Raw genomic sequence first — 14,451 nt, 5'->3', positions numbered from 1 at the left:
GACTCACTTGTGTATATAGCTGAGTGTATTTGTAAGGATCTCAAACAGAAAAAAAAGTAGATCAATTTGTTTCCGTTTTGAAAAAAGCTCGCTGCTAGCGAAATTATTTTCGGTTTAATGTTTTTGCTTTTATACTTACTCGTAAATACTACCTTAAACTCTAATATAAACTAAGCTTGAACAAGATAATATTTCCAGTTTGGTCTTGTTCCTGCACACACCTAAACAATGTATACTAAAACCACAAATCTATCTAAATCGTTGTGCTTACATTCATTTTATAGGGCGAAACTGAAAAACGTTTTGTGAGTAAACGCTACCAAACAAACAACACAACAAATGATACAAACTTTTAGTAAAAACAATACAGCAACTAATTGGAAGAAATTAAACCTTAAAACACATTTTAAATATGCAAAAAGAAGACTGCAAAAATCCCAAATAGTTGCAATATACATACATATGTCATTTGTTTCACTTACTGTAAAATAACTTGCATTGCATAGCCTAACAACAAAGACATGTGCATACAAACATACTAACATCGCCCAACAAGCCTTGCCTGCCCACATACTGCATACATACTACACACATACATATAAGCATACATACATGCATACATAATTGCCTTGGCGCCCGCATTTGTATATGTATTTAAAATTCCACCCACAGACCTTGTACAGAATTTTTGTCCTGTGTCCACTGGATCTCTAAGCCCAAAACTAACCAAAAAACCAAAAAACTGACAACAACATTAATAACTAAGCTCTCACAACAACAAAAATGCCGCACAAAGACTAAATCCGTTATAATTTCATGTGTATATGCATATATTGAAAATACCAACCTCTCTCTCTCTCTCTCTCTCTAACGAACTCTGCAAGAGAGCTAGCTCTTACTTCTCATAATAAATTGGCCAATGGGGGCCACTCACACTCACATGTCACACAAAAAAGCTTTGCACTATCGCTTCACACCCGCAGTTTATTCGATCGTGTGCTTACGACTAAAGACTCGCTGCCATTAGGCAGCTCGCAAGCTTCATTATTCCAAAGAGAGAAACTCAATGAGTTGCTCTCGCTAATTTACCGTTAACTTAATAAGCGAACGGGACTTGAGAGAGGCACTTTGTGTGCTTTAATGAAATAGTGACAACAATACCTGCCGTTATCTACAAATGCAATTAAATGTACTATACCTACTAAACGTAACTAAATGGAGTTTTTAGTCATTTAGAGCTGCACCAAGAACTTCCCGTTATTGAAACACTGATGAAAAATACATATAAACGAGCCACTTAGTGAACCCCACAAGACATCGCACCACCCACACACCAGAGCACATGCACTTTACTTTTCAACTCCACCTTAGCTTAACTTGCCTCCATTGCTTAAACTCTATCAATGGGCGTGTGTCAACAAGAGTTGTTTAAACTACATATACTATTTACATAATAATGGACTACCTAATTATTTGTAAATTGTTATCATCAAAATAAAGATTGCCGAGTCTAAAATTTCAGTAATAATAAATGAAATGTAATGAATGTAAACCAATTATGAGATGACAGACACTAAGGGAAGTGGAAATACATATAGCCTTACCATCTTTGCTAGATTTCAATATTAAAGTTTGATTATTAACCTAGTAGAATATAAAGTACGTAGACTAGAGCTAGTTACCAGAAGTACATACTCACGTAGGGTGTAAGGCAGATGAAGACGAGGTTTGACCGACGGACAATTGCATTATCAGATTTATTGACAATTTATTGACATTGTTAAATCTTGCTCAAATCATTGATTGATCTGTTTCATATTTTCATCATACTTGTATACAGGAGGTTATTTATTGGTCAAGACACACGCCTATCTCTGAAACTTATACAGTTACTTTTATTTGCACCCTCTATCGTCACCTTTCACTATCTTTCTAAAACTCAGACTATCGCTTGCTATATGTATATAGTATATACTCGTATATTGTATGTTCGTCTCTATACTATACATTCGTCAACTGTCTATCGTGCTCAGCCTCAATTCAGCCAAAGATCGCTACATCTCTCGCTCGCTCTCAACGTTGTGTTCGCAATCGTGCTCGTATTTGTAACTGTATTTGTAATTAATTATTTTAAGTACTCGTAGCTATCGTTTGTTTTGTGTCTGACTGAACGGTCAGACATCCAATAAGTCAGTCTCACTCAGTCAGTCAGTCAGTCAATCAGCCATTTAAGACCATTGCCAAATGGTGCCTGTAAATAATATCCGTATCCAAAATCCAATTTACCCCCCTCCGAATAACCAACAACAAACAACTTGCAAACAAATTAAAACATATAGTCGGATGCGGAGCGGGCACGAGAAGAGGCTGCCGCCTTGCAAGAGAAACTCGAGAAGAGCCAGGGCGAGGTCTATCGACTGAAGGCGAAACTGGAGAATGCACAAGGCGAACAGGAGAGTCTGCGCCAAGAGCTGGAGAAGGCGCAGAGTGGCGTCTCCCGCATACATGCCGATCGCGATAGGGTAGGCCCACAGTCTTAGATTTAAGTAGTCTCGCCCATTCAAACCCCTCCTCCACTCTGTGTGCAGGCCTTCTCCGAGGTCGAAAAGATCAAGGAGGAAATGGAACGCACACAAGCGACGCTGGGTAAGGCGCAGTTACAGCACGAAAAGCTACAGAACTCACTGGATAAGGCGCAGAACGAGGTCGATCATCTGCAGGACAAACTGGACAAGGCGGGCGCCGAGAACCGGCGACTGGTGCTCGAAAAGGAGAAGCTCACCTACGACTACGACAACCTGCAGTCGCAGTTGGACAAGGCACTGGGTCAGGCGGCCCGCATGCAAAAGGAACGCGAAACCCTCACCCTGGACACGGACCGCATTCGCGAAAAGTTGGAAAAGACACAGGTATGTGCTGGCTTATCGGTTGAGGGCTCATTTGCAGAGTTTTACTTCAAACGAACACAAATACATGCGTACCCACCTCAGAACAACCTAAACACATGCGTAGACCTTGTGAACGTTTTCTAATCGATGTCTGTAAATGTAAAAGTGTTGTAAGAGCCCTGAATGTACATACAAACATACACATATATATAATCTATTCACTTACACACCATAAACTATATGTACTATATAATACATACTTCCTGCATATGTATATGTATATGTATACAAACATATATCTATCTTTCAACTATCTGATATGCGTGTACTACCACAACTGCCACCACTATCACTGCTCCAAAACATAAACCTTCCGAAACAGATGCAACTAGCGCGCATACAGAAGGAACGAGACCAGTTCTCCGACGAGCTGGAAACGCTCAAGGAGCGCTCGGAGTCCTCGCAGACATTGCTCATGAAGGCCGCCCGCGATCGCGAGGCCATGCAGACTGACTTGGAGGTGCTGAAGGAGCGCTATGAGAAATCGCACGCCATACAGCAGAAACTGCAGGTAATTTTCAAACCACAACCACACACGCACTGGCCTTCGCCGGGTCAAGCAAAGACAGGTGGGCGGCAGCAGAGAGGTATACCCAATTGGCTCTATAAACTATGAACGCTATGTACTGCATACTATACTGTAAACTGTATACTGCATACTGCATATAACCAAAAAGCATGACAATTGAAAATCAAGTGAATTAATTGGCTGTTTGTAAATTCGTAGCTTCTTTGACCACTGCTTAGCACTATGGGGCCGTTAAGGTCCGCTGGCAATCGCAGCGCGTCACTCACGCCCCTTCTTCATTTACCGTTTATATTCCAGATGGAACGCGACGACGCCGTAACCGAGGTGGAGATACTCAAGGAGAAGCTTGACAAAGCTCTTTACGCCAGCCAAAAACTGATCGATGAGAAGGACACCTCTAACAAGGAGTTCGAGAAGATGCTTGAGAAGTATGATCGGGCCCAAAACGAAATATATCGACTGCAGTCACGCTGCGACACAGCCGAAGCCGATCGTGCCCGACTCGAGGTCGAGGCGGAGCGTTCAGGACTGGCCGCCTCCAAGGCCCGCGAGGACCTGCGGAAACTGCAAGATGAGAGCACGCGTCTGCAGGAAGCCTGCGATCGTGCTGCCCTTCAGCTCAGCCGCGCCAAGGAGTGTGAAGACAATGCGCGCAGCGAGCTGGAGCACAGTCGCGATCGCTTCGACAAGCTACAAACCGACATCAGGCGGGCACAGGGCGAAAAAGAGCACTTCCAGTCCGAGCTGGAGCGTGTCACCTACGAGCTGGAGAGGGCACATGCTGCCCAGACAAAGGCCAGCGCCAGCGTTGAGGCCGCCAAAGAAGAGGCGGCGCACTACGCCGTCGAGCTGGACAAAATGCGCGAGCGCTACGAGAAGAGCCAGGTGGAACTGCGAAAGCTGCAGGACACAGACACGTTCGGACGCGAGACCCGTCGCCTCAAGGAGGAGAACGAGCGACTGAGAGAGAAGCTCGACAAAACGCTCATGGAACTGGAGACCATACGCGGAAAGTCACAGTATGAGTCCGAGTCCTTCGAGAAGTACAAGGACAAGTACGAGAAGATCGAAATGGAGGTACAGAACATGGAGTCGAAGCTTCATGAAACTAGCCTACAGCTGGAGCTGTCCAAGGGCGAAGTGGCCAAACTTCTAGCCAACCAAGACAAGCAGCGAAGTGAGCTGGAGCGTGCTCATATCGAGCGCGAGAAAGCCCGCGACAAGCATGAAAAACTGCTGAAGGAGGTCGATCGTTTGCGTCTACAACAGTCCTCGGTGAGCCCCGGCGAGCCGGTTCGCTCGTCCGTATCCGCGGGCGAGCGCCAGGAAATCGATCGGCTGCGAGATCGCCTTGAGAAGGCGCTGCAGTCGCGCGATGCCACTGAACTGGAGGCCGGTCGCTTGGCCAAGGAACTGGAGAAGGCACAAATGCATTTGGCGAAGCAGCAGGAGAACACAGAATCAACGCGTATCGAGTTCGAGCGCATGGGCGCTGAGCTGGGACGTCTGCACGATCGCCTCGAAAAGGCCGAGTCGGAGAAGGAGGCACTACGCCAGCAGACCCGTAATGGAGCGGCCGGCGGAGCCGCACACCCGCAGCTCGAAAAACACGTACAGAAACTGGAAAGTGACGTCAAGCAACTGTCCATGGAGCGCGAGCAGCTGGTACTGCAGCTGGAGAAGAGCCAGGAGATATTGATGAATTTCCAGAAGGAGCTGCAGAACGCCGAAACCGAATTGCAGAAGACGCGAGAGGAGAACCGCAAGCTGCGCAATGGACAGCCCGTGGCTCCCGCAGCACCCGCCGAAATTCAAGCTATGCAAAAAGAGATTCAGGCCATGCAGCAGAAGCTGCAGGAGTCTGAAAAGGCCCTGGCCGCCGCCGGACAGCAACAGGCGGCGGCTGCTGCGGCGGGCACCCAAGGTGCTAGTCGCGAAGAGATCGAGCAGTGGCGTAAGGTCATTGAGCAGGAGAAGAGTCGGGCAGACATGGCGGATAAGGCGGCGCAAGAAATGCACAAACGCATACAGGTGAGGACATTGCAGCTGTCCTTGAGACAGACACTTTAAATAAACCATTCGACTGTTTCGTCTACAGCTAATGGACCAACACATAAAGGAGCAGCATGCCCAAATGCAGAAGATGCAGCAACAAATAGCACAACAGCAACAGCAGCAGCAACAACAAACGGCAGCAGCCGGCGGCGGAGTGGATCCCAAAGAGCTGGAAAAGGTCAAGGGTGAGCTTCAGGCCGCCTGCACGGAGCGCGACCGTTTCCAACAACAGCTCGAGCTGTTGGTGCAGGAGCTGGAGAAAAGTCAGGTGAGAGCAATAGTATAAAACTCGAGCTACTATAGACAGTCCAAGATGTGTATAGCGGAATTCGTCAGTCATAAAAATATTAAGTTAGGCTTATACGGAAAACAAAAGTAACCAAAGCCTGATTTTGTAGCTTTTTCAGAACTCAAAGTAATAGTTGTAAAGCTGATCCTCTATCCAAGAGCCAATATATTCAAGACACTCCATTATCTACTTGCAGATGTCCAATCAAGAACAGGCCAAACAACTACAGACCGCGCAGCAGCAGGTGCAACAATTGCAGCAACAGGTTCAGACGTTGCAGCAACAAATGCAACAACTGCAGCAGGCTGGCAACGCGGGTGCGGCTGCCACAGATGTGCAGCGCCAACAGCTGGAGCAACAGCAGAAACAGCTGGAGGAGGTGCGCAAGCAGATAGACAACCAGGCCAAGGCAACCGAGAGCGAGCGCAAGATAATAGACGAGCAGCGCAAACAGATCGAAGCCAAGCGCAAGGACATCGAGGACAAGGAGAAAAAGATGGCGGACTTCGACGTGCAGCTGAGAAAGCGCAAGGAGCAAATGGATCAGCTGGAGAAGTCGCTGCAAACCCAAGGTGGTGGTGCAGCCGCAGCGGGTGAGCTCAACAAGAAACTGATGGACACACAGCGACAGCTAGAGGCGTAAGTCAATACTGAAATGTCCTCTAAATAGCCAAACTAATTTCAATGATTCGTGTCCATAGTTGCGTCAAGGAGCTGCAGAACACAAAAGAGGAGCACAAGAAGGCGGCAACCGAAACGGAACGCTTGCTGCAATTGGTACAAATGTCACAGGAGGAGCAAAATGCCAAGGAGAAGACCATTATGGATTTGCAACAGTATGTACTCGTAACTCGCATAAATGAAGAGCTTTCAGAAAATGCATGTTTCACAAAACTATTGGGGATACCGTTAGGAGAATATGTTACGAGAAACTTCAACTTTTCTGACAATTCCAATCTAACTTAAACGACGAAGATCTCGAAAGTTGTTTCTATTGATGCATAATTCAAATGACTGAAACCCTATTAGTTGACGATATTGAAAATTTACTTTTTGGAAACGCCGACCAAATTTAGAGGTAGTGGAAAAGGGATAACAGATAAGCCTTTTGGAAAGATTTCAGGAAGAGCTAGAAAGCCTTAAATCCATCGCTACTTAATTTTTATATATTTGCTGGTAGCTGTTATTTTCTGGTGATTTTCAGTCTTATATATGGCGTATACAGTGAAAACTCCCTTAATGGACACTTCTTTTATCCGGACACTCGCTTCGGCGGACACTTTTTCTAAAACATTCGAGCGGTGTATAAAGTATTTAAGTATTTAATTGGCCGACCTTGACTGTATGGCCAAGAAAGTTTTCACTGTACTTTAAAAGATCTTAGTATGGTATTGCTGAGATACTATAGTTGGATCTTCAGATCAGGTCATTTTTAATAATCTGCTCCCTTTTTGGTGACATATTTCATGGTGGGTCCGCACACAATAGTTCATACATCTATTAATAAGGTTGTTCCCTACTGGAACTATGCGAGTATGCAAATTATACCAATGTTATTAACCCTCTTCTTCTCCTCTTCCTTCCTTTCGCCTGCGCTCTAACAGAGCCTTAAAGATCGCTCAAGCCAAAGTCAAACAAGCACAAACACAACAGCAACAACAAGATGTAAGTGAATAATATCCTTTGCCTCTGTGGGCTCCAACTAATGGCGATGCTTCTATTTCAGGCTGGACCCGCTGGCTTCTTAAAGAGCTTTTTCTAAGCAGTGTCGACACACACACACATACACACACACAAAGATGTACACACACATACATACTAATACACTTGTACTATTTACGACAAGAAAAAAGCACTGTCAACTATTTTGTATACTACCGACTATGCAGTATTTATACTACACTCACACATACACATACAAATACACATACAGACACAGATAAATAGGCGTAGGCTTAAGCGTATGTAAATGCGAACATTTTATTTGGTATTTATACATAAATGTAAAATGTATTTAGGCTGCCGCTATACTCAAATTATGAATGCATTTAAATGTCTGCTCTTAACTGTATTTGTAAACTTTCTCTCTTGCATACCTACACGCACTCTCTCTCACTCTCTCTATGATCTCAACGACCGAAAGTGTCCCTCCCCCTTGCTCTCTACCACTCTCTCTCTCTCTCTCTCTCTCTCTCTATCTGTATAGTTAACATAATGTCTCTTGAACTTTTGACTAACTTACACTCTACACATACGAAATAGCCGCCGATGCGCTGAAGAGTAGACCACGTTCCAGGCACTGCATCAAATAGATTTTTCTCTCGGCACTTACAGACGAGCAAGCAGCAAGTACACTACCGTTGCAGAAGAGGCGCACATGTGATTCATGAAAAAACAAAAACAAAAACAAACAAACAAACAACAAATGAGAAAAATAACATTGCAAATTAATAATATGTATAATTAAATGAGAGGCAGCATACACACACATGCAAGCATGCATGTATGTATGTATCAATTATTATTGGGGCGCCGCAGCATGAGAGTTATCAATGATTTTATAGTTAATTATATGCTAGCCTCTGATATAGTTAGTTAAAATGAACAAATGCGAAACAAACACAATACAATACAACACAATACAATACAACAAAACTATACACAGATACACAAATACAAGTATATCGCTGTACATAAAGCATAGGCATGATATCGTACATAAAATATATGTAGAGCAATAAATTAAATTATACGTACATATAGTATATACCACATAATAATTAAAACTATATGTGTATATTGTAGTTACATTTATGAGCATTACAAATATATTGCGTAGCCTTTAGACGTGTACCAAAGAATTAGAAGAAAATTGATCGAGGAGTTCGAACACAAAAGCAAACAAAGCCTATCCGTACATACTATACAACTAGTGAAATAAAACTGATTGATCTTGCAAATTCAAATCGAAATCGCTATATTTTAATTAGTTAAATTTACACGGTAATATTTTTCCTTAGCCTCAAGCGTAGATCGAACTCTTCCTTGAGTGATAGCGCAATTTCGATGAAGGACAGTGGGGGTAGTAGTGGCTGCTGTTTTTGTTTTGTTTTCTCCGCCAACGGCTTTTCCAGTGCGCTCTAGGCTTGCTACACTTGTAATAATTACATATACCAATATATAGGAGCGATAAATAGAGAAATTCATCTGATAATAATAGCTAACAATTCCATTTCGTTAACGAATATTTACCCAGCTACATGGCTTACAGTTTGATTATCGTTTCCACTTCTGCAATTATTTATAGGGTTCAGTTGTTGAACAATTTAACAAATGGCTAGGCAATACAATATAAGAATTGATTCAAATGCAAATGCAAATGAAAATGCAAGAAATTAACATGAATAATAATAATAATAATAACATAACAAAATTATCACTGCCAATATTCGCAAATAGTCGAAGGAAGCCCCTTTATAGAAATAACATCAACAAATGACTTGAAATTATAGGTACTTACATATAAATAAATCGAAATATACTATATGTTCAAAAAAGTTGCAATATTTAAAAGTATTTATTAAATACATACATAAATACATACAAACATATGTATATGAAATTATAAAACTTACGTTGCTTTAAAGTCTTACATTTAAAGTTGAACTCATGACATTCAAACAAAACAAACACAATCATATCATATAACTGAATATCACGCAGTGAAATATTAAAGCTTGACTATATAAATAGAGAGAAACCAAGGTTAAACAAGCAAAGGATGTCAGCAGAGTCAGAAGGTAGCGCAACAAATGTTTAGAAGGCATTATGAAATATACAAATACGAGTACATTTAATTATTATTATATTAATAACAAATTAGCTAACTCTCTCGCGTACATCTAATGGTCATGAAGACCATTAAGGAAGGTCGACTGTCCATTACCATTACCAGTAACATTACCACTAACATTACCAATACCATTACCACAACCAAACCAATTCAAACGAAACCAAAACCAAACCAAAAGCAATTTGCCAGCGCCTAATTAGTAATCGAGTAACCAATTTAGTAAATTTACAATAAAATATATGAAGCGATAACTGAGAAATTTGTATTGCATAGACGCATTCGTTTAGCTTTTATCAGGAGACTATAGTATATGGAACATACTCGGACTCGAACTCGAACTCAAGCTCGAGACTCAGGACTCGGACATCGTGTGTGTATGTATCTGCAGTTAAATGACCAATTAAATTATGTGGGAAGCTTTCTATATGAATAAATCAATAAATCGATAGCTCGGTAGATCGATAGACCGCGTGATCGGCAAATCATATATTTCATTACGTTAATAGCTCACAATAAATTCAAATACCTAGACCTACCTTAACAACAACAAACATTTATAGAAAATAAATTAAATTATATACTCGTATATATGTATGTAGCTTATATGTGTATATGAATGTACATTATTTGGTCGCCGCTATGGAGGCGCCATCACGAGTTACAAGTCAAGTAATACAATAGAAAAAGTTTTGTGTACATAATTGAGGGCCACCTCGCCCACAGAGTTCCTAGTGGGGGAACGACGGGCAACAAACGATGTAGAAGTCGACTAATAAGTAAGAGATCGCAACCATTATCGTTATGTTTTCCGCCTCTAATGTATAGCTACGAGCATGTATGTACATATATTCAAGGTCGGTCGAGGACCCTACTTATCTTTAATAGACATCTCACAAATTATCAAATACCTACTAACATACAAAAGTATGTATATATAGTACATATATAGTATATTGACATTCGAATGAACCACAAACACAAGTCACACACCAACACGCACACCGTTCAAACAAGCAATCGACGACAAATCAACACGCTATCTCGAGTAGATAGTACAGTGGCTCCCAAACTGTGGGCCAACATCCAATTACAGTTGCAGATACTTACAAAAACGAACACAAACATTGACAATACATATTTTTCGGTACACACATGGACACAATCACAAATATAGAGAGATACACACACACACACACACAGACACACACCCATACATACATACAAACTTATATAGCTACGTATACAATAAGATTTGTTGATCAACGTAGATATTTTGATACAAATCGGCGCAAATGGAAGCCCACATATCTACAAGATACTGTTAAAATAAAACAAAATGAATGTACAAAAGCATTAATTAACAATAACAATAATCATCTCTACAACAACAACAACAACAATAACAAAAGCAAGAAAAATATAAGAGCAGAGCAGTTAGGAAGATTGTGCAGATTTTAGGAGAAATTTAAATTTGGATGCATTGGAAAGTAAAGCCGAAACATTTGCCTTTGACGTACTACTTAGCCCAAAAATCCTTTGATCGAACAAACAACTAACGGTACATAGTCTATATATACATACATGCATATACATAAATATATATACATATATACATACCTAACTTAAAGGAAATAAGCAAAAACACTTTAATCATATTATCCCCGCCGTCGTGTACCCTACTTAATACTTAAACTATCTAACTAAAACGAATGTATGTGTGTACATATGTACATTCGTACAGGAAGTGCGAGAGATGAACAAAGGAAAGCTTCAACTTTTTCTATACAAAACTAAAAACTTAAAACAAAAACTAAAACTAAAAGCTCGAAACTGTAATTAGCAAACTTAGTACTACTTAGATAGAGGCACACACACACACTCACATATACACACTCACCATCCATACTACTACTACTACTATATACACTAACAGAATACGGCAGCTGCAATGATGGCATGTGGACGAGGACGAGAAGGCGGGCGCGGACGCGGACGCGGACGAGAATGAGGATGAAGATGAGGATGGGAATTAGAATTAGAAGGAGGCATGTAAAGTTGGGCTCCGAGCTAGTCTACAGCAACAAACTATGAATTTATACGCGAGCAATGTTGAGAAACATATGTAGGCTACAGAAATGTTAATGTTATATATACATATGTATATGTTTTCAAATTTTTATTTTAATGTTGTTATCGAAAGCGACCCAAACGTTGAAAAGCAAAAAGAAGCGCAACCGGCAACCGCAATGATCTAACAACTACATGTTTAAATTTTGTGTACATACTAGACTACAAATAAAACATATGCCTAGATATTACATCAATATCTATTAATGAATAATAATGTACAACCGTATAAATAAATAAATATTAAAGCGCAAATATATATATACATATATATACACGTATACATATGTACATCAGTCTGTCAGGCATTCCGAATGAGTTCATCAGCAAATAAATAAGCAACAACAAACATTACAGATAAATGTATGTACTATATGTAAGCAGTTGATCTCGCACGATAAAGACGATAAACCTCTAAGTAACATAGGCAAACGGAAGAGAAACAAAAACAAAACCAAAACAAAACCAAAACAAAACCAAAAACAAAAAGAGAAACAATAGAAGCGGCAAATTTCGTGTACACATTTTTTAACAAGTTCGGTGATCTACGATATTGATAAATATTAAAATATTTAATATTAACTAAAAATATAATATTTATAAATAAAAATATATATACATCTATATGTATACTCTCTGGCTATTGACTGATCGGCTATATCACATTTGGCTCCACAAACAGGTAGATGATTCATTCTCCTAAGTACCAAATGCAATTAATATTTACATATAACATTTCTTTGGCTCCCTTCTTCTTAACTTCACCATTCGTGGCATTTACTTGTTAGACTACGAATGAATCATCAGTCCAGAAACAAATACATACAAGTATATGTATATGTATATGAGAGAATCGATTTGTTGGAGCAATAGTAATATATCGTTTCAGTAATTGCCAGTGTGTATATTAAAAAAAAAAAAAAAAAAAAAAACAAACGTGCATAAAGTAAATATTTATTATATAATGTTTTTTTAAGTAAGAAGTACTTATATATAAGCCATTATATATATACATACATATATATATATATAAATATATTATACATATATGAAAGGAAAAAAAAGAAAAAGAGCAAGAAAAGCGCAACCGCAGCAACTACAAATAAATATGATAAATTTATTCTATACATACTTACATAGAAGAATATTAAAGCGAAATGAAATGATTATTTGAAACATGTTCATTATATATAAATGTCATTACAAATGTTCTTCAAAACTGCCTACCAATAAAATATATTTCAAATAATATGAAAACCTGCATGAGCCTTTATTTAAACTTGAGCATTTTTGCAGGCCACCACTGTTTTATGATATTTGATAAAAATAAGCCCTTGCTAGGAGACACTATAATGGTGGGTGGTCTAGAGACCAACATTTTCATTTTTACACAAAGTCTATTTGCAGCTCTAATCCTTCAGCCTAGCCTACTCAGCACACTCGAAGGAGGTTGCAAAGAAAAAAAATTACGACATTTTGGCACCATTTGCGACATATACCAAGAATTTAATTGAAGCCAAGGCAATGATTAAATTAAAAAAAAATAAAAACAAGTCGAAAGTGCTATTTCTCCCATCGTCCCTTTAGTAGCTACATATATGATATAGTTATCGCATATTGAAGAAACTTCAAAAATTATTGTTCCGATATTGAAAAATTCAAACAAGAAATGGAATGCTAGAGCCGGATGTGCTCGAATCTTAGAAACCCAGTGTTCACTTCAACATCGAAGCGAATAAATAAATAACAAGAAAGGAATGCTAAAGTCGAGCAGGCTCAACTCTTAAATACCCTGTACCACCCCACAAAAAAATAAATTAATTTAATTTAATTATTTAATTAATTTAATTAATTAACTAAATTAAATATAAAATATTCCATACATGCATACATACATTTACATTCACATCGGAATCGTGTCTATGCGTGTTTGTGTACTTGTACATATCTATGTATGTGTGCATTGGGCCCGGTTACAAGTATATGGCTATAACTTGATCAACCTATCATAATGAAACTTGGTATACGGATATATACTTGTAATCACTAACTGGATGTGTCCACCAAATTTTAGTTTAAAATTCCAAGAATTACGGGAGTTATAGAAAATCTTGAATAGGGGGGGAGTGGGGGGTTGCATCGGGAAAAATGAACAAACTCGTCCTTTCTCGGGCTCAGGAGAATCTAGATACCAGATCTAGTTATTCTAGCTCTTATACTTTCTGAGATCCTTGCGTTCATACAGACAGACGGACATGGCTATATCGGCTCGGCTTGTCATGCTGGTCAAGAATATATATACTTTGTGGGGTCTGCCACGCCTCCTTCTTTGTATTACACTCGCACAAAACTAATATACCCTTGTACCCTTTGGGTACAGGGTATAAATATAATAATACATACGTGTATAAATATACATACTTTCATACATACATATGTATAACACCTATAAATACTTGTTCTTTTTCGTTTGCATGCATTTTTCATTGAGTTTGTGTCTACGCTTATGTATACAGCACGGACTCAAACCAAAGCAACAACAACAGGTGCGCTACGCCCATACTCTTCATACTTCTTAGACTTAACATCATGAGGCTTGATATGCATAATATATGTACTAATAGGGAACAACAGTCAAACTTTATAAAAT

The 14,451-nt window shown here is 39.7% G+C and overlaps 1 protein-coding gene across 6 annotated transcripts in view; it reads left to right on the top strand.

Moving 5' to 3' along the window:
- Positions 1 to 12,661, top strand: part of LOC115620072 (myosin-8) — a 58,751-nt gene extending 46,090 nt beyond the window's left edge. For 5 of the 6 annotated variants that reach the window (XM_030513234.1, XM_030513231.1, XM_030513229.1 and 2 more), the window contains 9 exons: positions 2,340 to 2,522; positions 2,589 to 2,909; positions 3,271 to 3,459; positions 3,775 to 5,508; positions 5,576 to 5,800; positions 6,018 to 6,460; positions 6,523 to 6,657; positions 7,426 to 7,486; positions 7,548 to 12,661. In XM_030513234.1, the coding sequence (XP_030369094.1) occupies positions 2,340 to 2,522; positions 2,589 to 2,909; positions 3,271 to 3,459; positions 3,775 to 5,508; positions 5,576 to 5,800; positions 6,018 to 6,460; positions 6,523 to 6,657; positions 7,426 to 7,486; positions 7,548 to 7,583 (3,327 nt within the window). In that variant the 3' untranslated portion in view covers positions 7,584 to 12,661. Of the gene's footprint in view, positions 1 to 288; positions 306 to 2,339; positions 2,523 to 2,588; positions 2,910 to 3,270; positions 3,460 to 3,774; positions 5,509 to 5,575; positions 5,801 to 6,017; positions 6,461 to 6,522; positions 6,658 to 7,425; positions 7,487 to 7,547 lie in introns of those variants that run through there. The other variant, XM_030513233.1, reaches the window with a different exon arrangement.
- The last annotated feature ends 1,790 nt before the right edge of the window (positions 12,662 to 14,451 follow it).

Source organism: Scaptodrosophila lebanonensis, unplaced genomic scaffold (assembly GCF_003285725.1).
Source record: "Scaptodrosophila lebanonensis strain 11010-0011.00,11010-0021.00 unplaced genomic scaffold, SlebRS2 tig00000001-arrow-pilon, whole genome shotgun sequence".
NCBI lineage: Eukaryota > Metazoa > Arthropoda > Insecta > Diptera > Drosophilidae > Scaptodrosophila > Scaptodrosophila lebanonensis.
The sequence above is the reverse complement of the archived record's forward strand: the minus strand, read 5'-3'. Positions and strand labels throughout refer to the sequence as shown.